Source organism: Nyctibius grandis, chromosome 1 (genome assembly GCF_013368605.1).
Source record: "Nyctibius grandis isolate bNycGra1 chromosome 1, bNycGra1.pri, whole genome shotgun sequence".
Classification (NCBI taxonomy): Eukaryota; Metazoa; Chordata; class Aves; order Nyctibiiformes; family Nyctibiidae; genus Nyctibius; species Nyctibius grandis.
The window spans coordinates 5139534-5165471 of record NC_090658.1 but is presented as its reverse complement, the minus strand read 5'-3'; the positions used below and the strand labels follow the sequence as shown (position 1 = coordinate 5165471).

General features: G+C 42.3%; 1 protein-coding gene across 4 annotated transcripts in view; it reads right to left on the bottom strand.

Annotated features, from left to right (window-relative positions):
• PLCB1 (phospholipase C beta 1) overlaps positions 1-21065 on the bottom strand; it is a 405252-nt gene extending 384187 nt beyond the window's left edge. For all 4 annotated transcript variants that reach the window (XM_068414808.1, XM_068414791.1, XM_068414782.1 and 1 more), the window contains exons 1-2: positions 20623-21065; positions 8836-8913 (exon numbers count right to left, since the gene is read on the bottom strand). In XM_068414808.1, the coding sequence (XP_068270909.1) occupies positions 8836-8913; positions 20623-20721 (177 nt within the window). In that variant the 5' untranslated portion in view covers positions 20722-21065. The remainder of the gene's footprint in view (positions 1-8835; positions 8914-20622) is intronic.
• Between the last annotated feature and the right edge of the window lie 4873 nt (positions 21066-25938).

Genomic DNA, 25938 nt, shown 5'->3' with positions numbered 1-25938 from the left:
TATGTACAAGCTGCAGGCATGAACACAAGAGACTTTTTTTAATTAAGGAGGAGAAAAGAGACCGAAGACTAGCTTATTACACCCCATTGTCTCCATTTACCGCAAGCTCTTCTCAGCTAGAACACATTAACATCTCCAGCACCGAAGCACACGTCCTGCAGTAGGTTGGAACCACGCTGTACCAGGCGCTCGTTAGGCAGTAACACGGCGTCCCTGCTGCAGCCCTGCTCACAGAGAGCTTCTCAAATAGACAGAGTCAGGGCAGAAGTGGAAACCGCCACACGGATGTAGAGCAGCCCATTGCCAAGTTATGGCAAATCATGACCAAGAAGAAGCAAGTACGTAGTTCTCCCGACTCCCAGCTGTTTCCTAAGAGCATAAATTGCTATTAGTTAAGGTCAGGTATATACTGAGACATTAAATGACATTATGACCTGATGAGATGTGAATGGTAAGAATTTTCTTATTTAAGTCACATAGCATTTGAAAACTTGACATAGACAACCATTAAAGAAGTCACTTTAGTATATGCTAGTCAACTTGGCCACAAGTTTTCTTCATTGAAATATTTGAGCCGAAAATTGTAACAACAAAACAGTTTCCAGCAGCCAGATCATGAAGGTCTCTTGCACAAAAACTCAAGTTTCCTATTTTTTTTTTTTAACATCTACAGTTATCTACAGCCAAAGCTTACCAAGTCTCAGCCCATCTAAACAAAAGACAACCTACAATTTCACTTTCAATTAGACAGCAAGGATAACATCCTTGCATACTACAAAATATCTTAGGACTGTTCTCAGTACCTAAGAATTCAACAGTACCTAAATTCGGATGACTCCAGAGTCATCTTCCCTTTTTGAAGTTCTTTGGCTTCCTCATTTCAGAAACCGGACCTATGTTGTGCATTAAACTCAAAACTCGTCTTCTACTCCTACCTCCCACACAATAATAAGGGAGATATTCAGCAGTGGGAAATGCTTATTAGAGATCTTCCGCGTTTGATGTAGTACCATTTCCCTAATGGGCCTTGAACAATTTCCATGTTTTGAAAGCAGAGAGATTTCCTTTTAAAAATGAAATCAGCAGTCTGATGGGAAGTTGACCTCCATGAAATATTTCCTTCCATTTTCACTATCTGTGGCAATCTCCTACCACTTTCCCAGTCTTTTATTCCACTCACATGCTGATTTTTAAGTGGTTGTGAAAAAAAGATGAGCTACAACTTCCAGGTGACCATGAACTGTTGTTAGGCTCACTCCTCTACTGCTTTAACTGTTAAGCTAGAAATTTTCCCCACTTCAAAATACAACAGGCTCTTCTACCTTCGAACGATCTCTGTAGTACAAGCCGGCAAGGAGGCACTGTTCTTCACTGACAAAGGCACTGGTGCACAGTTTCCAGCACGGACTTATCAGTATGGATGTTAGCTCATGTACTGCTATTTATTTCTGAACTCCTAGGTACTGCCTGTAGAGATACAGGTGAGGAGTTATTTCTAGATTAAAGAGAAAGCACATGCACACAGATGAACTTTCCAGGATTATCACTTGGGCTGCTATCAGAACCAGCAGCTCAATCTTTGAATGCTTTACCCTCAGCTGCTTCAAACCAGTGTCAGGGCCCCCAAGCTGAGAACTCCTGTTACAGATTAGTTAGCTTCTCTACTTTTGACAAGTTGACTTTTGTGCTGCTTATCGTACACCTGCATCTTCACTGGAGGAAGAACTCACCTTTAAGGTGTCACTTGGGATTTCTGCACTGCTCAGTTACAACAGCACCTTAGCAAGCGTTGCATCCTTGAAGAGATTCTCCTCCATTTCCCATTAAAAACGTGACAGACACACAGCTTTGGATGTCAGTATTTATGGGTCATTTACATTCCAGCAACGACATCCCTGGTCTCAAGCTTCTAATGCCACTATGGCAGCTCCTAACATTACACCTCAAATTCATGAATCAAGGAGACTGCAAAAAGCAGGCAAAGGCCCAGATTATTTGCTGTGCCACCACTGCTATTTCACTAGCTTCTTTGGGTTCACTCCTGATTTCCACCATCACTGAGAAGCAAAACTTCACATCACCACAGCTCCTTGTCCGAGAGGAGTTCTCATCCAGATTTCCATTGAAAACTACTCTGTGCCACCTCTTCCAGCATGTGACTGACTTGTTTTGAAAAAGAGATTTCAACCTAACTCCATCTAAATGTGCCAAAAGACTAGCATCACCTCCTCAGGACCTCGTCCACCTTCAAGAGCCTGAAAGCCCTCACTCCTTAAATTTCCAGCTGAAGTATAGTGAGTGAGTCCTGCCCTCAGAAATCAGAGGCAATCCACCCGTAGCTTCCTGCTCAGTTCACACACACAGTAAATGGATAAAGGAATAGTGCCACATGGAGCAAGTCTTGAGCAACACCATTCATGGAATGAATTTAACTGCCCCTTCAGCTGGAAAGGATTATAATCTGATATTACAAGGGTCCTTCTGATAAGAAACTTTCCTAGCTTTGGTATTATTTCCATCCATGTTAGTTTGACACCAGAGAATGTGCATATGTAGATTATACATAATGTTTTTACAGAAGTCCATGAAGAAGCACCACAAGTCCTACAAGCACTGAGAACACAAGTCATCTAATACAGAATTTGCTACTAATAAACCAAAAAACCCCACTCTGTAAAGACCTAAAAATACAAGTTTTTTTGGTGCCTGATAGAATGCCAGTGTGGTACATGGATCTAAGTCGTTCTGACTCCTGTGTTCTGCAAATAAAGCAAAGGCAAATCTATTCGTATGATAAACCGTGTGACAGAGCTCTGTGTACACAGTATTCATTATCAAACAGTATTAATAATGAGAGATATTGACTGCTGAAATGCGATGCTAAAAGAATGAGGAAGAACAGCAAGTTTTTCATTATACATGTTAAAATGATCCCTCATATGGAAAGACATGCACCATCTTTTCTCATTCAATTAATGATATTTATAGTCTCAGTTCTTCAAAGGGTCTAGTTATTTAGCTTTTTATTTTTCCTTTTACATGCCAGAAAGAGAAGTGTGAATACATGTTTAATGATGCACTACTTGGATGTTCTCAGCAGTGAGATGCATCACTGAGTAACCTTGCTCTTGAATAAATTAAGCCAAACAGTTGGGGCTTGGTGCAGGTACTTTTAAATCTAGTAGTATTAAATATTACATTATTCTCATTAAATTATTAGGTCTATTTTAAATATTGATGTATTAACTTCAGCCTTTATTCTATGATTGTCAAATGTACTGTAAAACATATAAAGATGTAATGAAAAGATCTTTGACCCACAGGGCAGTACAAATATTGACCCAACTGTTTTAAAGCCCCGATTCAAAACAGCCACAAAAGAACTCTCTTGAATAACACTGCCAAAATCCCCAGAAGCTGGAAAAGGCCACATCTCCTTTCATTTGGATGAGGGCAATGGGATTGCCACAGAATTTACAAACGTGCTGAAGCCAAGCCTAATCCTACAGAATCTTATCTACTGCAGCACAGCCCTTGGGCTCCATTGGTCTGTGTTGAGTTTTCAGGCCCAAAGAAACTCATGATCACCTCAGGACACATGAGGGGAAAGGACCTTCCAGGTCAGAAAAATCCTCTCCTCTTTTACCATAAGGAACTATTTCATGCAGTCTCATGAAATGAGAAAGCTCCAACTCCTGTGAAAATTGCAAAATTGTCCTTACTAAAAAGCTGTACACATGAAGTCTCTCTGCCTTTAGTTATCCACAGCCTGTCAATCCGAGCAAGCCAGCGCTGGGGGAAATACCCGGCTGTAGGTCTGTACCACTGTGGTCTCATCATCCCACCTTCTCTCAAATACATGTAAAAGCTTGAACTATGAATTGTGCAAGCTAGCCTCTGAGACAGACTCCTTCCTGATAAACCATTTGGTTGGGCTGTGCTACTGCTCTAATGGCAACTGGCAGCCACACATCCCCTCCTATGGAGGAAGTATCACCTCAGCGCTTGCAGTAGTTTGTCAACACAAACTTCCTTTGGACAAATGGGATCATCAACTGCTTACAACAGCATTTCTGCAGAAGGCATTAGAAATCACTGTTGACTCCTCAGGACTGGACACTTAAGTTTAGTTTCATGACACAGACTGTTAGCTGATCTCTTTTCATGGGGCTGTGGATGCGACCGGGTCAGCATCCTCTGTTTTTGGCATGCTGCCATGTCAGTGTGGTAAACTAGCTTTAAAAACAGAGGAATAAATCAGTACGTGCTAGTGAGATGAAGAGGAGAGCATATTATACCATCCTCAGACTTTTAAAAACCTAAATGGCTCCTCTATAAAAGCAATTAGTTGCTTTCCTCCTTTTACTCCTTTTCTTAGGCAGCGCCAGAACTGCACTGTCAATGGCTGTCTTCTCCTAACATCCCTTTGATTGTGTAACATAACTTCTAGCTAAAGGATTCAAGAATAATAATGCACAAACTGTCTGACAATACATATTTCTTCTCCTACTCTGCCTATGCATCCATTGATGTATTTATTCATAGACAGAAATCACGTTCTCCAGCTTTGCCTTGCTAGCTAGGCTAAACACACCAAACGCTTCCAGCCTCTTCTCATCTCCTGAGAAATGCTTTTCATTATCACTCCTTTTTATTCTAGCAGACTTTCCCTTCACCTGTTCGAGTTTTGATTTATCTTTCTTCAACGCTCATGACCAGAATAAACAAATGAAAGAAATGGCATTCCTTTTTCAAAAAAAAGTAGTGAGGAATTGACAGTTGTTTTAGGTAAGTCATAAAAATATGACAATACAATGAATATTGTCTGGTTTTGCTATAGTTAAGAAACATTACAGAAACAATAAGATATAACAGACTCTAGCTTGTCACATTAATTAATTTTTCTTTTTTTTTTTTTTTAAAACCCATGTAAAGAATTCAAGTAATGATATGAAATGAGACAGCACTCTGCATACAATTGAAGAAAATATTCCAGAACCTTCAGCAACAAAGAATTTCATACTGAAAAATACAATTAAAATCAGAAAGCTGTCCTGCCATCTGTTTGAAACCAAAAGTTTTAAATTTCCTTGTTGTTACAAGAAATCAGAAAATAGCAAAATGCTACGTATGTATGACTTCATTTTGGAGGATTCTCTTTATTGATGACAGTAAAATACACTTAAATATGCCAATACACAGTAAGCATGTCGAACTAGGATACTACGTTATTATTAACAAATTGTAAGATCAGAGCTTAAATGAACTCAATAGCCCCTCACTGCAAGTATGACCATATGAGGATGGGCAGCAAAGGTGAACCTAGCACATAAATATCAAAGAGAAATGGCCCATGGGTAGAAGAATCTGAATGCATTTTCATCCCAGGCTACCGTTTACTCTGCTGATAAAGTCATTCAGAGAAGTTTGATCAACCACTGTTTAATATGGCTCTTGTTAATGTCCAGTCATGCTGGTTCTGGGTACCTGGCACGACACATTGGAGCCAGCCCAAACATAATTAAATGGTCAAATCACACACAGTCATGAAGAAACGAGCAAGGCACATGGGTACTTATTTTGCATTGAAGGAGTCTTGAGCAACTAGTTTACTGCTTGCCTTGCCTATGAGTTGTCAGATGTCCACTCTGCTGCAAAGCAGGCTTCTGGGGGCTCTTTGTCTCTTCAGCCTGCCTTCTTTCCAAGTTCTGTTCCTGCTCTTAGAAGTAAATGCTGAGAAGATGGCTCAGCTAAGCCTGGCTGCCACTGATATATCATACTGCAAGAATGGCCATCCTTACAGACCTTCACATGTGGCATAATGGACGTCACATGGATCCTCACAGGGCTGAAACCACAGACCTTGGATAATTTATAAGGAGCATATGGCTTCTGCAAGCCAACTATGAAATTTGCTGCTAACTTACTTACCAGAAAGCTACAGGGGACAGGAAGTTAAGAGTCCCCGCTGGTCACATATATAAAAACTCTTGGTAAGAATGACTTTATTGGCAGCCTTTTTGACCCATCACCTATTCGACTCCAGCATTACCCAGACCTGCCGACTGAGCTGCAAACCCTGGGAGGATTGCTGATTCATGGAGAACTACAAGATGGGGTCACCGGCACTGACGGAGGGCTGCACTGAACATGCATCTTTACCAGGAACTTTGAGCTCTGGCTGCATGAAGAACGATCTAAAGGACTGTCCAGATACACTGCTAGACACCAGACACTACGGATTGTTTTCCTTTCTCTGCAACAGAGAAGAAACAGAAGAGCAAGGGAACAAGAAAACAATGGAAGAAGCAGCTCAACCAGCCAGTAAGTTAGAGAAAGATGCAGAGCTACAACCACCAATTCTCTAAGCTAAATAAAAATTTAACACAAGGCGAGTGGTTTTTTGTTTTGTTCCCCCCGCTCCCCGTGATTCACGTAATCTTTGCATAACTTTACTGATAAGGCAACAGCAACCAAAGGAGCCAGTTTCCTAATTTAAAAGCCACACCATTATCCAGGCAGTAGTTTCCTGCTTTGCACAGCGTCTGGCAAACAGGACAGTCAAACGGCTAAAAAGGTGGCTGCGACTCGTGCCTTGTCTCCATACCCGTTTGTAGTCAGCTCCCAGGAAAACACATCTGACCAAGGATGCTGGCAGCCAGGCTTCTCGCCGCTCATCACTTTGTTTAGCAAGGCCTATCCTTCCACACTCAGAAAATAACAGGCCCTGGATATGACAAGAGCAACTGCTCAAAAAATAACAGCTAGAGGAAAAAAAAAGAGAAAGCAATCACATAGAAGGTGTATTGTCCTCATATTATTTCTTCACGTAGTTCCACTGTCATCACAGGATCACTTTACACAAAGAGAAGGAAATGAAGAGAATTTCCTATATAATCTCCTTTTTTAATATATTTGTAATTTCACAATAAACATGAACCAAACCATTCTCTGCAAAAGCAGAAAGTGGCATTTCCTTCCTGCTCCTTGCACTATCAGCACCCCAACAGAAATAGATTTACTTTCTTTAAATAGACACTGCTAGGATGGGGTTAGGAACAAGCTTCACCTAGTTGTCATGAATTATTAATGAGAAAAAAATCCCTCATGTTGCCCTTTACAGAGGCTTGATTTGCAAGTTTAAAAATCAAACTGACACTTAGCGTCTCTTGTACAAATACCCAACCTTTTAAAAAATGCTCTGAGCATTATAAATACATTTTTTCATGAATATGAGAACAACAATTCTATAAATAGCTATTCTTCACAGAACTGCTTCAAGACATTGTTTTTACAGACAACAGTAGGAAACTGAAGGAGGTCTTAGTGCCAAACATATTAAAAGTGAAATAAACTCTCCAATCAGCTCTGGGTTTCCATTTATTATTACGAAGTTTGCTGCTATTTTTCAGCTTATACAATTAGTTTGTGCAAGGGAAGGAAGAAAGCAGAAGACTGCACTGTGTTCTGGCATAGCCACTGGGTTGGTGTAAATCAGCTACAGCCTTCAACTTCCGAGGGCATTCACTTTGCTTCTTCGGGCAGTAATTTAACAACTCTGGACTGTCAACAGACGAACCTGCTATTAACCACCACCACCACCTTGTACAAGCACAAGCAAAGACAGACAAGATTTTTATTACAACTCCATGATATGATTTCCAAGTACACCGACTCAAAACTCTGCTCCATCTCCTCTGAAATGCAAACACAGGAAGATAAATATGATGTAATGTAATAGCAAATTGCCTGTACAGAGTGCACATTTCATGGTTGCTACCTCCTCAAGCAATTTTTGCACCGGTACCTAAACATAAAATCAACAGGAACTCCTGAAAAACAGCTACTCAACTGGTAAACCAGGTTTCTGTAGCCAGAAAACTACAAGTATGTGTTTAGTCATTCTGGCACATTCTCCAACACAAGGCCAAAGCTCAAGCACTACCAAGTTCTAACACCGTTTTCAACAGGAAACAGGCACAAGCACTTACTTCGTAAGTACTTGAAAATTCATCTGTAAAAAAAAAAAAAAAAAAACAAGGAGGAACCCATGCAGTTCCTAGTTTTGATACAGTATTTTGCTATAACAATTGCAACAATAATTTGCTGTTATGTATCTGATATGCTATATAAAACAAACTGCACCCAATTGCTCAGGGTACTGATACTCTCACCCCAGTGCAGTTCCACAGTCTCCAACAGCTGGAAACACGACAGTGCTGATTTCAAGGGGTGACATGGATGTGAAACTGGAGTAACGCAGTGATGAATCAGGCCATGAGCTTTCCCAACAGCTCCCCAGCCATAATAGTGATCTAAGCATACAGGAATGTTTTTAAAAGAAAGTAAGTGTCCAGCGAGGATTAGTAAGAACTCAGTGACGTGGCCCACCAGGCATTGCCAGGGAACAAGCGGCAGTTCAGGATGAAGAATTCAAACGCAGCTCTGGTCTCTGGGAATTCTGGGTCTGCTGTGCACCACAGCCAAAATCGTCAGTGTACAGATGGAAGGACAGAAACCACAAGCCAACTATGAACCACAACAGCATCCCAAATGGATCCTTGCCTGTAAACCAGGATAATTATACACCTCACTGGCCATCAGATCATTAACATGGCTGGAAATTACCAAGTCTTCTATTCATCCCTCCAAGTTTTGTGCACCAGGGATGAGCCACAGGCCTGTTGTATTTGCTCCCCAGAAGAGCAGAGGAACATATGCTGATGTAATGCTTGTCTGCTGTGCCAGGACTGGCATGTAAAGCCTCCTGACTCCTGCCCATCAAACCACAGTAAACAGAAAGAACCATTCTGGAGCAGGAACCTTTTTTCTTACCTTATTTTGATCTGTCCAGTAAAAGAAAAATCCCTGTGGATCTGTTCTGAGAATAATTGGAGTCACAACAGTGGAGTCCTGGAAGAAAAAAAGGAGAAACAAAAAATCCATGTCAGCACATAGAACACATAATTATGCACTAGCTGCTTTGCCACCCATATTAATGAATTGCAACATCTAGAAATTACCCTGAAGGTATCACTAGCAAGATGCCACTAAAAGAATTTAGTATCACCTGCCTCATCTCCATTTTTCTGACATAACGTATTTCCATTACTGAGAAGACAGCACTAAATAACTGCAGACTTGTCAACACATGGAGTTACTCCAGAAAAGCTGGAAGTAGATGAAGTTAAACAGACATAACACACTGTCAAACTAGAGCCCACATAGTAAAGTACTATAGTTATCAGAAGTCCACTGCTCACCTTGATCCAAATTAACCTTCAGATATAGACAAGAGCTAAATGCCTAGAAGCTTGACTTTAACATACAAAGACTGAATTTGCCTAGAAAACCTGGAATAATATCCACTACAATAAGACTTTTGTTAATTACTTTCCATTAGTATTATTCTATTTTTTCTGCAATCCAACTATGAAGATTTTAGTAATGGAGTATATACATTCCACCCCACCTGTCTACACTGGTAACACCCATAGCTCACGTGATTTAAAACCAAGCACATTTGTAAGTGCTGTAAGTAAGCCAATCTGGTTTCCTACATATTCATGTATTCTGACTGACAGTAGGTACTTGACTTGGGAGATAGAAGCTCTAACTGAAGCCTTTCCTGCAGGTGGGCGATCATTACATCTCTTACCCATCAGGAGTCCCTGGTGCCTAACAACAATTTAGTGCAGCCTGGTCCTAACAGGATTCTTTCTCTCTTTCCTCTACTATTGTTCATGACATCTGCAAAACCGCTGTTGTCTTGAGATCTCTGCCTGTTTACCAAACTCGATTTAACAGTTATGGAGGAAGCACAGAAGGGAGGAAGAAGACAGGCAGACAGAAAAATTGCTTAAGCCCTATCTCCACAGGAAACCAGGCTAAACACACAATTCCTCCTCAAAAACAATGTATATTTCTGTTGAAGTGTTACAGGTATATTACAGTTTCAGCATTCACCTATTTCCAATGCAGCAAGATGTGAGGTAAGTCTACATTCCTTTAAGGAAAAAAATGGGCTCTAATACATTCAAATTTAAATCAAATATATTTAACTGTGTTTTTTCTATGTGCAAATAAAGTTGATGGAAGTGACATTATCATAAATAAAAACTAACTTCTGCAAGTGCCATTTATGAGGCAAGAAGATAACACTTGTCTACTTTATGCCACCAGTATAGTCCTTTCTGACTGAACTCCCAGCAACGGGCATTTGTGAAACAGGGAAGTTGAATTATTCCCAGTTTACAGCTGGAAAAAACGAGACTCAAAGAAGCCAAGTGACAGGGCCAGCACCAGTCAGAAGCCTGCGGGGGAACAAGTAGAAGAATAAAATGGAGTCAATTGTGAAGCTTGTTTTTATCTCAGCACAAGGGAAATATAAATAGAAAAACTAGTTCTACACTAAGAAGAAATAAAAGAACAAACCCTTAACTGGGCATAAAGATTCTCTTTATAAGTGGAAGATCCGGGCTGTGGATTAACTGTGCCACAGGTACACTGACACTCAAATGGGTGCCACGTGAGCCTTCGGAGGCTGGGAACAAGTGCGGCTGTAGCAGTGCCAGGCGGTGCTATGGGAACGTCCCAGCTGGGGTCAGAGCTCATTCACAAAGTGCCACCGACACTTCTTTTCCTCATTACAAGAAAACAGCATTGTACACGCTTCTCCTAAGAGAATGGACACACAGAATTTGTACTATTTATTTTTTCCCTGTTTCTCCAGTTTCTAGCATCTTGTACACCTGAGAGTCGGTTACTGTTTGAGTGCAACAGGCAAATTTATTTTTAAAATATGCCAGGCTCTGAAGAGATGTTGACTGGCTGTCTATATCCACAAGCTCCTACAAAACTGTTCTTAAACCTCTGCCATTCAAAAAGAGAAAAAAAAACAAAAACAAAAACAAACCAAAACCTGCTCTGAGGATACAACTCTCCTTTTTTAGTTTATTTTCATTATATCCTATGCAGCCTGTGTATAAATATGTAAAATGAGGAAAGAAAAAGACTAAGTGTCCTTCTGCCTTGGGATGAGACACACACAACTTCGGGGGGGAAGAGAAAGAAGTGATGGGAAACAAGACAGGCATGAAACGATTATGTCTAGGATTAATCAATTTTGCTGGTTAATCATTTCAAATCAGTTGCTTCAACCCAAAAGCTGTTTGGATTTGTCTGTGCTGGTGACATACAGCTGTCAAAGTAATACTTTTGTAGATGTGGGTTGTAAAACGTTGACTATAACCAGACTCAAAAAAGGGAAAGATGAGGGGAAAGAGCCTTCAATATCTATTAGGTGACATAAAAGAAACCTCATCATGACAGGGATAATGATGAGTCTTAATAAGATTCTCTGTGCTTCAGGAAGTTGTTTGGGTTTTTAAATAAAAAAAAGCAGTTGTGCATTATGCCTGTTTTCTGAATTAACTACACTACTCTGATGTTAAGCACAGCACAATTAACATGCCGATGAACATGAGAACCCCACGCTGTTACGCTGTATACAAACACAGGATCTGAGACTAACTGTACATGTAACTGTGTAACATGTATCTTAGGAACTCTCCCACACAGTTAACAGCAGCCGTAAAAGTCATGTGCACAATATTTTATATATTCTACAAGCTAACTATAACTCTTACAAGTTCCTGCCACCAAAAGCCACACTCCTTAGGTCTGGGTGTAGAGGAATGAAAATAAACTTCTCTAGTCAACTCCTAAGTCCTGCCTCTCACTCCACATTAATGTGGAGTCCTTTGGCATGTGGAACAGGTCTGTTGCTTTTACACTGCTCTGCAATCAGGGCTTGTAAATGCAGTCAATAATCAAAAAGATATACGTAAAACACTTTATACACTATATATTCAAGAAGAGGAGTGGTTCAAGGCACTGAAACAGAAATTTGTTTCAAATTACAATGGTCTGGTACATTTATTTACAAAAACTATTGTACCATATGGGAAAAGCTGTGGTTTACTACCCAGCAGACACACCTGCAGTCATTCATGAGAGTGTCCTGAAACCCCTTCATTCAATTTCCTCACCCTGAGAGCTGACCTATCTCATAACTCCCCTGAACAGATTTACCAACCATACACAACTCTGAAGAAGAGGGTAACAGAGAGGACACAACAGATAAAGGGGAAAAAAAAAAAACAAACACAACTTGGAGCAGTCATCAGTTTCTTCCTTAACCCACTCAGATCCAGAACATGAGAATAAAACAGAGGAGGGAGAAAAAAGGTCAGTGTTGTGCATCTCTCAAGCTGTCGGGTTTGGAAATCAACACATATTTAGGTGTCTAGTAGGGGCATAGCTCTTACGATCATCTGGATGGCAACAAAGCAAGCAGCCCTTTGGGTAGGAGCCCCAGATTCTTGGGACACTTTCAAGTATATAACAAAAGCAGCAGGAGGAGGTGACCAAGGCAAAAATCAGATGTGACCAGAAAGGGGAGAGGAAGAAGAGAAAGGCAGAGTGTCCCTGTCAATGATGCAAATGGTTGTGGGTTATCAGGCTTTTTAAATGCCACCCATGGGTGCTTGTGCCAAGCAGTGGCTTGAGTTCTGACAGATTGCTATTGTAAATTCCTTGAATAGAAAGACTTGTAGTGGCCCTAACCTGGCAGTCCCAGTGGGCTGCGTATCACACCAGCCTAAACTTAAGTGAATAATTTTTTAAAAGGGCTTTTAATTTCACCTTTAAAAGACCCCACCTTTTTACTTGTTGACTTAGGGCCAATTCTCTACTTTCCTCCACTTTCACAGCCTCAAATGAGTAATGTGGTTGTTCTACACTTATTCCATTAAGTTGCCTCCTAACTGGCTGTACAACCTCAGACCTTGCATTAGCAATATTCTTCATTTTCTACTTTTAAACAAAAAGGTTTCAAATTTATGCCCACAAAGTGCACAGAGAACTTTGGGATCCTTACTAACCAGGAACAGCAGAACACAGGCACAGAAGATCAATGGACAAATCCATATTTAAGTGCCTGCCAGGTAACCATTTCAAGGTCTGATTTTAGGTGTGGGTCCCCTAGACTACATCTAACACCAGAGAGCAAAAAGTGACACCTCCATTTTAATATTACTGACCAATAACGACTACCATACAAAGCCAAACAGTGACTAGTGTGCCTTCGAAGCAAGTATCAGGTCAATCCTGTCATAGATGAAACGTTCCTAATGGATCTTAAAAGTACCTACAGGGGAATGAAATCTACATGTACGTTGTCAACTAGCAAGACCATGAGTCACATGAATATGTGTTTTAATAAATCATATAGATAATGATGATGTTTCTTAGAAACAGCTGCAGTCAAAATTCACATCAACAGATTCTAAAAAGAAAAGCAGACCAGCCTTTATCTTTAGCTCTTACAACACATGGGGCTCATGGCACTGCCTTATTAAGCCAGACCGTTGTTTCCTGGTTTTGCCTTGGATTTTTAGAGACACCGAATATGCCCAAATATAACCTGAAAACTTTTACACACATCATTATTTCATTTGCTTGAACCTTCTCCTGGAAGATTTCTGCCAAACCGCTTCCAAACACAAAGCTAAGATATACAGATTGTTTCTGGCAGAGGCAAAATATTCTGCAACTTTCTTTCACTTTGGCGAAAGGGCTTGAACTCCGGTTGAGCAAGGGTGTAAGGCTGTGGGAAAGGTGTGCGGAGAGTCCCTGCAAAGAGTTTTCTTGCCACCCCACAAGCCAGGGGGATTACAGGCTTGGGGGAGTGGAGAAGGAGCAAAGGAGAAGGTATATCAAAACCAGTTTACATATGGGCAGCAGATATATCAGCCGTTAAATTCCATGATACACTGGGTGTACTCAGACTGGAACTAAGCAGGATTACCCAATTAGCACTACGAATTTCTTCAGGCTAACAGCCGAACTACGAGTGAGAGAGTATCCATCCCCCGGTTTTACAATGAACCCCTGAAATAATCCAGAAGGGTAGAAATGTCCTCTTCTGCTGAGCACAGAAGAACCAAATCTGCCATGTAAAGGAACAGATTGAAAGAGGGAAATGTTGGAAAAGGTGTAAAGGGTGCTGGAGGTTGGAAGCAGAACAAATAAAAAAAATGAAAACTGGAACTGAGTTTACAGGACCTGTAAAATGAAATCCCACTTGTTCAATAGGAACATGAAGGAAAATATTCTTCACTATTAGAGTGGTTAAACCCTGGAAAAACTTTGGTGACAGCACCACAGGACAGAAGTCAACATTCTGCTAATTAAAGACTAACTTCCTGCAAGTTTCAAAGAGCTACCTTGAGTGGGATGTGTTTCTCAGAAGCAGACTACTCTGTCTCTTTCTCAGGATGTCCATACTCTTGGGCTAATTAGAGCCTTACCGCATGTAGTCTTGTCTGCATGAGTCCTTATTTGTTGTACGTGTCGCAAAGTATGCAGTCAAAGAAGGAATAAAGGGAGAACTTTATAGCAGAAGTAGCCATATGACAGCCAGGAAGATTTTGTCTCTGCCAGAGAGTTCTTATGTGATGCTGAGCAAATAATTTAAACCAGTCTGTTCATGGGCGTAAATGCTGCATTCTGATTTTGAGGGAATACTGGCATTGTTATTTCCACATTTCATTTTCTAGTTTTCAGAGATGCTGAGCCCAAATCCATCTGAAGTCACTGGGGAGGCATTCTGAACATCTGACTGTATGGTGCTATGCAGTCTGAAAATTAGGTCCAAGGTATCTAATCACAGATTTAAAATTAGTAGGTTTTTTATGTTGGTCTCTTTTTTTGGACCTACAACAGTACAATTGGGAATGCATTTTGTCATCTAATGGCTCTTGTGAAAATAAATTAAAAAGTGCTTATGAAGCATTTACTTTATAATAGATAAAAGACTCCATAATGATTAGTTAACTCTCTATTTCAATACAGCCTTTGTTAAAAAAACAGGTCTTGAGCACTCAAACTTTCAAGTGAAGAACGCACACAGTGTACAACTGAAATTCACTGTTTGCTTCCCTTTCACAAAGAATTCCTCATTTACTTAAGAATTGTTTTCTGGTTTTCAGTTTCCTTATAGTATCTATCAACACTCCAGAGGGCTCAGACGCTACAATAACACAGATGTTATCTGTGACTTAAACATGTAAAGTCTTCACCAGATCTCCCCAGGCAGGCATAAAACCATTCTGCACAGGATCCAAATTCCCAACCCCCCCCAAGCTGAAGTTAGCAAGAGCTTTCCAATGGAGTTAACCAAGTTCAGGCTTTCCCCTTTACTAAAAGTTAACTGTTGAGAAATTTTAAACTCAGTCTGATTACTCTCTTATGTTACAAAAGACTAAAACCACAACTTTACTCATTTAGATAAAATATTTTGATATAGCACAGAGCTGATATTTGTTTACTACATAAAGATTAGCAACAAAGAAGAAAAAAAAACAAATACTCTGGCACGTTGGACTAACTTCTTCCCTCCAGACTGAAAACATTCAGAAAAAATAAACTCTTTTCAGTTTATTGTTTTAGTTTTCTACACACAGAACAATGGCTGTTCATTTTTCATGGCCTCAGTAATGTACTGTAGTGACAGACTTGCGCAGAGTTTAAAAACAACAAAAAAAAAAGGCAGGAAAAAGAACAAGTTACTTGAGCATCAACATCTTAAAATCACTTCTGAAAATTTCCAGGTTTTTTCTTTGTTTGATCTCAGCTTATCCATAATAATGATACTCTGATGTTATATTTACTTGTCAGGTTAAAGGGATGTATCTCACACTCTTGATATCTTCTTTAAAAGATTCTGAACAAATGAAGAAGCCCAAAAACTTTACACATCACTCACCATCTGAGCTCATAAATGTTTTTTAAGAAGAAGTGCTCTAAGAGAAAGGCATTAAAATAGAACTTAAAAGATCTGGGTTCATTTTTGCTGCTCACTGAAATACCTGGTGAAGTGCTGCAGCCACTAAACAACGCTACCTATCAGGAGGTTTGTTTCAGTAACTAAATATTTAGAAAAAAATATATGGCTATAAAATTGGAATCATGTCCCTCAATTTAGGTAGAGTTACATTACCTTACGGATACAGTTAACTTGCACGTAAAAGTAAACAGTGTAAGCCACCTAGAGACCACTCAAATTCTTTATGCAAAGTACATATTATCACTAGGGAAGATAAGAAAGCCTTCAAGCAAGAACTGAAAACAAATCTATTTTTGAATATACACCATCATATTAACTTGCTTCTGTGTGCCAATTACTGCTCTTAGAAAACATCAGTTCAGCTGTGCTCTAGCTGTTGAGCTATTTGTTAACTCAGTTATGTCTATCTTGTTCCCACTACAGCCCAGAGAAAAACAAAGTAAAAAAGGGAGGCAAGGCAGGTTTCAGCCCCTTCAGACCTCAGATCAGTCCTGAGAGAAGTTGCCCTTTATACTCAGGTTTCATTAACCTTCTCAGCTAGCAACACATTCTACTGCATTAAGTTTAACCCCCTACAAAAAAAGCTTCACCCATGGACTTAATTGCATCCTTTTTATTTATTAAACTGTTTTAAAATTCTTATCAGGAAGAGCTATTACTACCTGGGTTTCACTACAGCAGAGTGGAACAAGTCAGTTGTTCTTTAAGCTTTCCCTCTTACATGTATCGCTTCTCTCTAGGAATAAGAGTGTGCATCTGTTCAAAGACCACACCAGTGCTTAAGAGACTCAGAGCCTCTTCCCAGTAGTAAGGGAGAAGTGGTTATAAAGGCCCAACTGAAGGCAGCTTGAAGAAACAGGACTTGAAGGAGCGAGTGCTCAGCTAACTGGCATCTTAAACCAGACACACACACGCATACATCCACCAAAAAAAACATCTAAGGGACCAGTCACTTCTATCTTTCACCTATTCAAACATCAGCTATTTCTGTTCAGTGCCTTGTTCTTGATATGTAGACTGGATTCACAAGAGTTAATTCTAAAATTTGTTTGCCCATTTGTAATACTGTTATAGAATAAAACAGAAACAGTGTAAGGAAAGGCAAAGTAAACCGACAACCATCATCTGCTTGACTTTAGTGCTTTATATCCGGATCCAAAATGGAATTTGTGAATAGACTCTATTAGGCAGTGGATGGTGTAAGTGACATTACATACAATCCCAACGCACAAAAGCGCGACTTGTCTTGCAAAGCCGGAACTTTTTAATTGATCCTAATGCTTTTACAATTTACAAACTGAAGATGGTCCACAAAGGAAATGGAGTTTCAAGCCTCCTGAGCTGTTTGCCTTTCACCTGCCTGTGTATGATCTTGAATGGCTGACACAACCTCTTCCTTTCCTCTGCCAAGATCTTAGCAAAGCTCAGGCATTTCTCTTTCAAACTGGATCATCATCACGCTGGGGGGGGGCAGGTGCTGGATGAGGTTCATGTGGAACATGTAGCAGACTTCACTGTTGCTCCTCAGAGAGGAGGCCCATGTAACAACATCAGTAACACATCTGCTTATTAGCAGCCTCTGAGTTACCAATTAGGTACGGAGCTACTAGAAGCTCAGGATGGGAAGTCCACAGATGGATCGGTTTGAGTCCGTATCACTACGGCTTTTGTCAGATTGCTCTGCACACCAAGCTGCAGCATCCTTCTAAAAGCTGACAAATACATTCTTTAACAACTATTACTCTATACACCATGAAATTCCTTACACGCCTCTCATGCTCTGGTTTAAATCCTTCCAGCATTCCCATTTAAAAAAACACACTACTTTTCAGTGGTTTATAACTCAGCTGGAAAAATTTTGCTTTGGGCTGAAACTTCGTACAAGTCATAGGAATTCACTGAAAACACACTTGCTGTATGAAACGCGAAGCAAAGTCAATAGAGCCATCTTTAAACTGCAAAACAAAACAGCAGGGAAGTGTACGACAAGGGTATGCCTTGGACGGGAATGAACGCTGCCCTAGTGCACAGGCGATGCAGAAGAACTGAACTCCCGTTCTCACTCAGAAACAGTAAATAGAAAATGGTGCATAATAAACATCAGTATGTGAGCCTCGCTTGTCTGAGCAGCCCTGTTAGCGCAGCAGAGCCAAAGTAGTCATTATGGTCAATTCTATTTTACTGGTACATTTTGTAGTTTACTATTTCTCATTACAGCCTATTGTTTCACTGCAGAGTTTGTACATGCCTATTTACATGAGAGACCACAGAGGTTCAGATTAATAATCACCACTTTTTAAAAACCCTTCAAGCAGATTAATTTGATGGAAAAGAAAGACACTGAAGTGGTTATTGGCTACTCAATGGCAAATCCTTTTCAAAGTCACCAAACATGCATTCATCTGAAGACCTTCTCACAGTCAGAGTTCCAAAGGAGATTAATTTCCCTTGAAATCTTGGATTTTGTGGGGCTTCCACTGCTGAGAAGAAACACTACGGGCAAGACAGGGGGCTGGACGGTGGGAAATGCATACAGATATACACAGTGCACAGTCAACAATGAGTTAATGCTAGTATTCTTCATCACAGCATCAGCTTTCACAAGGTTGCTGATGAAAGCACTCACTAAACACAACAGGACTCTTTCTCACCTCAGTCACACATTCCAGGTAATACCTGTGTGTAACTGAGCAACATCTGTAACCTGAAATGCACATCTTTTGCCAGAATTTAGTCGTACTTTATTACTGCAGCCTTTAGTTTTACAATTGAAAATATTTTTTCCAGTTAGTCTAGAGCCAACAGGTTAGCTGCTGAACATCCAGTGTGCATGGAGAACACCTCTTCTCCTTCAAATTCTCTGTATACAATACACTACTTGGGAAACAGCACTTAAACTAATAATTTAAACTGTTGCCTACTTGCTTAGACTTCCAGTCTGGAGACATAAATCACCGTTAACTTGACCTCTGCATATACCTGTGGAAATTTCTTGGCAGCTTACCAAAAATAAAACAATAACTGCAATGACAAGGCTGAGGTTATGCTGCCTTTTCCTATAGTAAGGAAAATATCAACCAAAGGAAAACATTTTCTCAGGCAAGTCATTCAAGCTTAGTTCCTGAACATGAATAACCTGTGTCAAGCCAATGTTTACTACTGTGGACAGAGTCAGGTTGCTGAGCTTATTAAAAACGCATTAGCTTATTATTGTAAATAAAATTTCACACTACAAATTGTTCAGTTTTTTGGCGTTCTTTCCCTCCTTGAGAGTGTTTATCACAGTTTTATAGAGGTCACGCTCACACATTTGGCTGCTGGACGGGCTGAAAGCAATGGCAAAACAGCGATACGTAACAAGACGAGAACAGTTGTTAGACACATGAACTGCTCCTTCTCTCTCTGTTGTCCCTCCAGTTGTTGCTGTGGATGTCTTTAGCACAGCCAAATTCGCAGCAAAAATAAGGGAGCTGCATGAAGGCTCTCAAAACAAGTTATCCTTAACAATTCTCCTAACATTCAAACCACCTGCCTTCTATCCCAAGCACTCCTCTACCACAGCTCGAGTCTCACTATGACCCTCTGTCTCCAGACACCACTCGCAGATGGACATTTTGGTGCACCTGCTCCTCCTTACACAGCTGAGACACAAACACCTGATGATGTATTGTAGGAGCAAGGCTAGCAGAGGACTCGTCCCTTCTGTTTTCCTTCTCTGCAGCACAGCAAGGCTTACTTTCGTGCTCTGAGAAAAGGAAAGCTAAACAGAAAAAGGCTACCTTTCTCTGAAACAGTCCCGGACACAGCCTGCAAGTGAAGAAAGAAATCCCAGCTGCCAAACAGCTGTGCTACCAAAGGTGAAGCGAAAACCACACTCCTATGTGAGGCAATACAAGTGTAAAGGGTTGGGAAGCAGCAAGTGGTAAGGGGAAGGCAGATACGATTTTGAGGTGAGTCTCGTGCCCTAATGAGCCAAGAAAGAAGAGTGCCTTCTGCAAGGGAAGGAAGATGAGCAGGGGTACTCAAACAGCAAGCCCTGGGAAGATGCATCCAGGGCTTGACAACCCCACCAGAAAGACAGAGACAACGAGAAGGGCAGGAACCAGAAGGAAGGAGAGAGGCTGGGAGGAGGAAACAGGAGATAAAACAAGAGAGACAGGGAACAGGTTGAAACAACTAAGTTACGGTGATAGAGGTGGCAACGTGCACAATAAAACAAGGGAGGCAGGAGAGGAAGACGCTCGTGAAAGGAGAGCCAGCTCAACACAGCTCGCACCGGCCGAGCGAAGTGAGCCAGGAGAACCTTTGGAGAAAGTTTGCCCGGCAGACGGCCGGCGGGTTAACAACGCCTTTCGGCTCGGCCCGGACCCCACACGGCGACCGCCCAGCCCGGGCGGGGATACCTATCGCCGACCAGCCGCCAACTCTTCCACCGCCTCAACTCCGGCCGCGGGACGGCCCCGCCGCCTCGCACCTGCCCTCCGCACCGGGCGAGGCGCGCACAGCGCCCGCGGGCCGGCTCCCCGCTGCCGCGCAGGGTAGGGCCGGGCCGGCCGCGGCCCCGGGCGGCCGCACCGTGCGTGCCGGAGCCCTCCTGCCCGATCGATGCGCCCTGCGCGTTGCATAACCCCGCCGTGCCCCTGCCGCCCTGCCCCGTGTGGGGCACGGCGAGGGGAGCCGGGGAGGCGCGGGGGGGGCAGGAAGCTACTCACATCGTCCCACTTGACGAATTTGATGCCTTTCTTCAGGGTGTCGGAGACGCAGACGGGCTTGAGCTGGAGAGCGTGCACCCCTGGCTGTGCCCCGGCCATTTGTACCGCATTGACGCGCTCTCCCCCGGAGCGGAGAAGCCGCGGGAGGCGGCCGCCTCAGGAGGGACGCCGGGGCGCCGGAAGCGGCCCCAGGAGAGAGGCCGGCAGCCGCGCTCGGCGCTCCCGGAGCGGGCAGGGAAGCGGCTGCCCAGGCGGCGGCGAAGCGAGAGGCTTCACTGGCGCCCGAGGAGGGACCTGGCGCGGCGGCGGCCGGGGCGAGCCATGCAGCGGCACATCCTCTATATACAGCCGGCTCGCCACGCACGCACACGCCCGCTCTCTCTCTCACACACACACACGCACGCACGGGCACGGAGCGAGCGGCGCTGCCCCGTTCCGCTCCCTCTCCCGCCCGCCCCTCCTCCCGCCGCCGCCAGGCTCGGCCCCCGAGGTTCCCCCGCGCCGAGGTCAGCGAGCCGCGCCGGTAGCGCTGCGGCGCCACCTGCCGGCCGCGGCTGGCGCGGCATCTGCCGCGGGGCCGGGCCTCGCGTCCTCCCGGGGGACCGCGGCCAGAGGCCTCCCCCGCCCCGGGCTCAGGCCTAGTCCCGGGCCAGAAGGACACCCGTGGGTCTCTGCTAACGCACGGTTACGCCTGAGAAGGGAGCGAAGGTGTCTATGTCGCTCGTCCTACTGAGAGATATGGCCAAGGAGCGGTAACCTCTCGCCACCGTCAGGCTTCAGAAGGGGTGAGCACAGGGGACGCCGAGGGCAATTTTAGGAAGCAGTTAGGGCAAAAGCCTGCAAAGTGATGACCGGGATGCCAAAAGAGGAAAGATACTTAATTTAAAGAGGGTGGCACATGCAATTCCCCTCAAGGCTTCGTGCTTTAAATACACAGAAATTGCTTTACCAAAGCTTTTTTCCCTCGCACGACGAAGGGGCTTCCTCAGAACAAAGGCACATGACCTTAATTCAGTTTTAGGTATACTAAACTCAAAGGACACAAACATGGCAAAATCCTCAATCCCATGTGTTTAAGGAAAAGTTTTTGGAGAATAAAGTCAAGCTCCACAAATGACCTTCTCTCTCTTAGAGTCCCTGTGCAGAGATAAAGCATCGGATGACAGAGCACGTGAAATCTCTGATTTCTCTGTAGAGGTTTCCACTTGACCCTTATGCTTTAGGGGCAGCAGGTCACACTTCTACTATAGGCAAAGCAAATGATGTAAGAAAGAACATCTTCAAAGAAAAATTGCTTTCATTTCAGAGGAATGGTATTTCAAAAAATTACTAGGTAAATATATATATACAGTCTGAGTGGGGAAATGTTCTTCTTTTGATTAAAAAGCTACAAAACTTGGCACGTTGGGCTCCTGATTTGCTCTCACTGCTAGCTACGGAGTTGTTAAAGCTCTTCCTTTGGGCCTCTTCCAACTTTTTCTTCCTCAATGAGAAACTTTTCATTGCCTTTAGTGGGAGCTGAATCTGCTCCTTTACGATAGTCCGTGCAGGTGGTGTACACGTTCCAAGGCCAATTAATCCATTTGATCTATTTTTTATTCTTAGCAACCTTCCATGCAAATGTGGGTGTCATATCAATCAGGATGAAGGTCTGCTCTCACTCTGCTGTGCTTTAATTTCCGTTCATTTGCCATGACTTAAAGAAACGATAACAAATTCTGGGTTTGACTGCGCTGACGTAAGAGCAGGACTGCTCTACGATGGGGTAAGGGAGAGAGATTTGCAGTACCATTTTCACAACTGCCTTTTCATCCCAGTGTATAGTATACAAAAGAATAAAAATAAAATATTATAATCACCCAGAAAATAAGAGCAAAGAGCACTGATGCTACAGTACTTATCCGTGATCCCTTAAGCACTTCTATTCACAGCAGTCTACCAAAGTCAACTGTTTGGAAGATGTAAAACTGCTATGGACGGTGGCACCTCTGGGGCAGTTTCCTCAACAAGTCCATAATACGTTTGCCTTTGGCCTAGCCTGCTGTACAGTCTCTGTCAGGGAAAAACAACCACAATTCATGAAGATACCTCGTGATTCCCGATGATACCTTAGACTCCTGGCAATCTGTTAGTCTGAACATGGAAGAGGTGATCCTATAGATCAATATAGGCTCTGATACTGGTATCTGGTAATTCAGATATGAAGTATTGTTTGGAGCAATTTCATGGCTTTTCAGACTTAAGTATTTTCAGCTGATGGTATTTGGCTGAAGAGAAACATGCCTTTTATATGGCACATCTCTAATGGATCAAAAGGAAGAAGCAGCACAAAAGGAAATTGCACTATGACTGTGCCTTTTAAACAACAATTCTGGAAAGTGCTTATGATTCAGCCTTTGCTGAAATCCTGGGCTCAGTGAAATCAGTGGGAATTGTAGTTCCAACCCAGATAGCTAGCTCATGTGTTATTGCTATTGCTTAATTCGCATCTGCTCCAGCTAAGAATACATTTCTTGGTACGTAGTACATATTGCAAACACTTAAATTCAATGTACATCTAAATTCAAGCTTTCTTTTCCACAAAGCATGGGATCAGTGACCTGGAAACTGGCTACGCTCAGCAGGATCGCTACACCCCGAGAGACTGCAAGTATCTTATTGTTAGATGACTGGACCAAGTCTGGGAAAAGAAGACCCAGACACCCTTCTCCAAATGTGCAGTAAGCCTCCCTAAATATCTGAAGTATTATGCATTATTATTGCTTTCTTCTTGACTCAGGCCCTTTTAGTTGCAAGAAATTAAAGGAAAGGTGTACTGTTAGAAATCAACTCGGCAGTGGGCTCATTCAGGTAGCTGTTCAAAACTGTACATATCAGATGTGATACATGCTGGCCTTATATTGCTGCAGGAACTGATTTCTGGATGTTTTCTTTTTTGTAGGTTCCAAAATCTCAGCCTGGACAGTAAAATGGTTGCCTTGTGTAAATAAGACAAGTTATTTGAATGCAATATACCTGTAAAGCATTATTTTTTATATAACATGCTTAGGTACCAGTATTTCATTTCCAGGGAAATAAACTGAATCCACAGTATCCTTTAGATTCATATGTGGCAATGTATGTAGACAAATAGGAGAAAGGAGCAATAACTGATTTAAATAACAGATGGCATTGATCAAAGTCAGGTCAAATGAAGAGATGTCAAAAGCTGTACTGAAAGACTGTATCATGAGGTGATGAGAGAAATGCATTAAAAAAAATTTAATTTAAAATTTACTCTTTTAAATTTGGTTTCAGAGAAATATATATGAAATAGCTCAATGTCACTTGCTATCGTGAGTTTATTGGTGTAAGTCTGCATTTTGAAAAGAATCAGTGGCCTCAGCCATGAAAATGCTTCAGTGCAATAGTGCACCTGACATACTAAGAGTTAAATATAAGTGGCAGCGTTTGCAGGATTTGGGATTAAAGATAAACTCAGCTTCACCAGAAGTATATCATCCTAACTGCATTTTAAATTTAAATTATACTTTAATTATCCATAGGAGCAGGATCATTAAGTTCTACAGAACAACTCCCCAGAAAAGAAATATCTAAAATTTGACCCTCTCTCTCTGACAAAAACACAGTCATTCTGAGAAAAGCACATTTCAAATAACGCAGACAGTAGAAATCTTACCAATGGGAGACAAATGCCACAAGGTGTAGTGCAACTGCCGTGTATGTGACTGTTGTATTAAGAAATGAAACCTACTGTAGTCCCAAGAGGTATCATAATTTTTTTTAGTCACTCATTTACTAAAAGAATCCACCTGTTAAATTAATTCCATAAACTCACACCCAGTGGCCGTTGGGATATGTTTATATTTAATTTGATCCATATACTAGATGTCATATGTAAATAACGTCAGCAGTCAGATATATCCTTTATCTTTATGAGTGAGACTGATAACTTATGTGGCACAGCCGCTCAATCAATCAGGTGACTCCTCAAGAGTGAATATAATACTCTGGCACACAAAACACCACCATAGCAACAAAGAGCCTGGCAACAGCAGCTGCTGCACGAAACAAATTGGAATGGGAGGGGGAATCCTGTAAAAAAAGTCCCTTTCCTGTCAAAATAATTTTCATTTTTTTTTTCCCTTTATATCAGCATCACAAGTGTCTTTAAAATAGTGGGAGAATAAAGATTAATGCACGATGTTTGAAATTACAACACAGATAGCGTCTTTGTGTATATGAAATGACCCAGTCACTGCTACACTGACTGGGACCATGTTTTACTCTGGATAGAACGACCTGTTACGCAGCTGGCACCTATGGATCTCTGTGCCACAGGAAACAGTCCACGTTCCTCCGTACAATGCCCTGTATGAGGAAGAATGAACCCCTGATGGTTTGGACAGAAGATGCTGCTGAACAAAATTTCTCACCCACTGGCACCTGAGACCTCCACCATGACTCTTTTCTTATCATGGTAGCATTAATTCATTACTGTGGCAATTAGCAGAGCTCTGTGCATGTGCTTTTCACTGGGGCCGTCAGTCCCTGCCCCCGTGATGTTCCAGGATGCCTGGCTCCAGCTCTGCCACAGCCATGGGCCCACTGAGCAGGGCCCAACTGGTGGGCTGACATCCTAGCCTGGCCTCAGCCCAGCCCCATGCCCCTGCCACCCTGAGGCTGTGTCTGACCCTGCTTCCCCTCACTGGGCCTGATCCTGGCCCCTACCCACAGGCTGACATCCTGCCCCAGTCCCATGGAGCTGCCTGATGCCCTGGGCTGGGGGGCTGCCCCCTCCGCCTGCCCTGCTCTTTCACTAGGGATGGTGGGATGGGCTCTGGTTGGTGAGGTCCTTCCCTGCTGGCCCTCCATCCCATGGGACACCCCTCCATGGCCCCCAGCATCCTGATCCATGGTCCCTGGCACCCTGAGACTCCCTACCTAAACTCTACCTTAAAAAAAACTACTATCAGAAGAACACTAAATTAATGCAATACATGCACAGTTACAATCACAAGTCAAAAAGCCAGTAGGTGGGTTTCCTAGAACATGTTAATTCACCCTTTTTCATGTAACATGATCTGGTTTTGCTTCCCTGTTAAGTTTATAGCATAAAACAATTTTGTAGATTGTGAAAACCAGTCCATAAAACATACAACACCTATAAGAATGAAGTTAACTGTGAAAGACTTCACTGTCCACCAGATTTGTTAAATCACAGCTGGTGTAAACTGTCAAAGGTCCGCTAACTTCAAAGCTGTGTGTTTGTTTATACCAGTGTAGTGTCTGCACCTTTGCCTTTTGGTTTTTCCT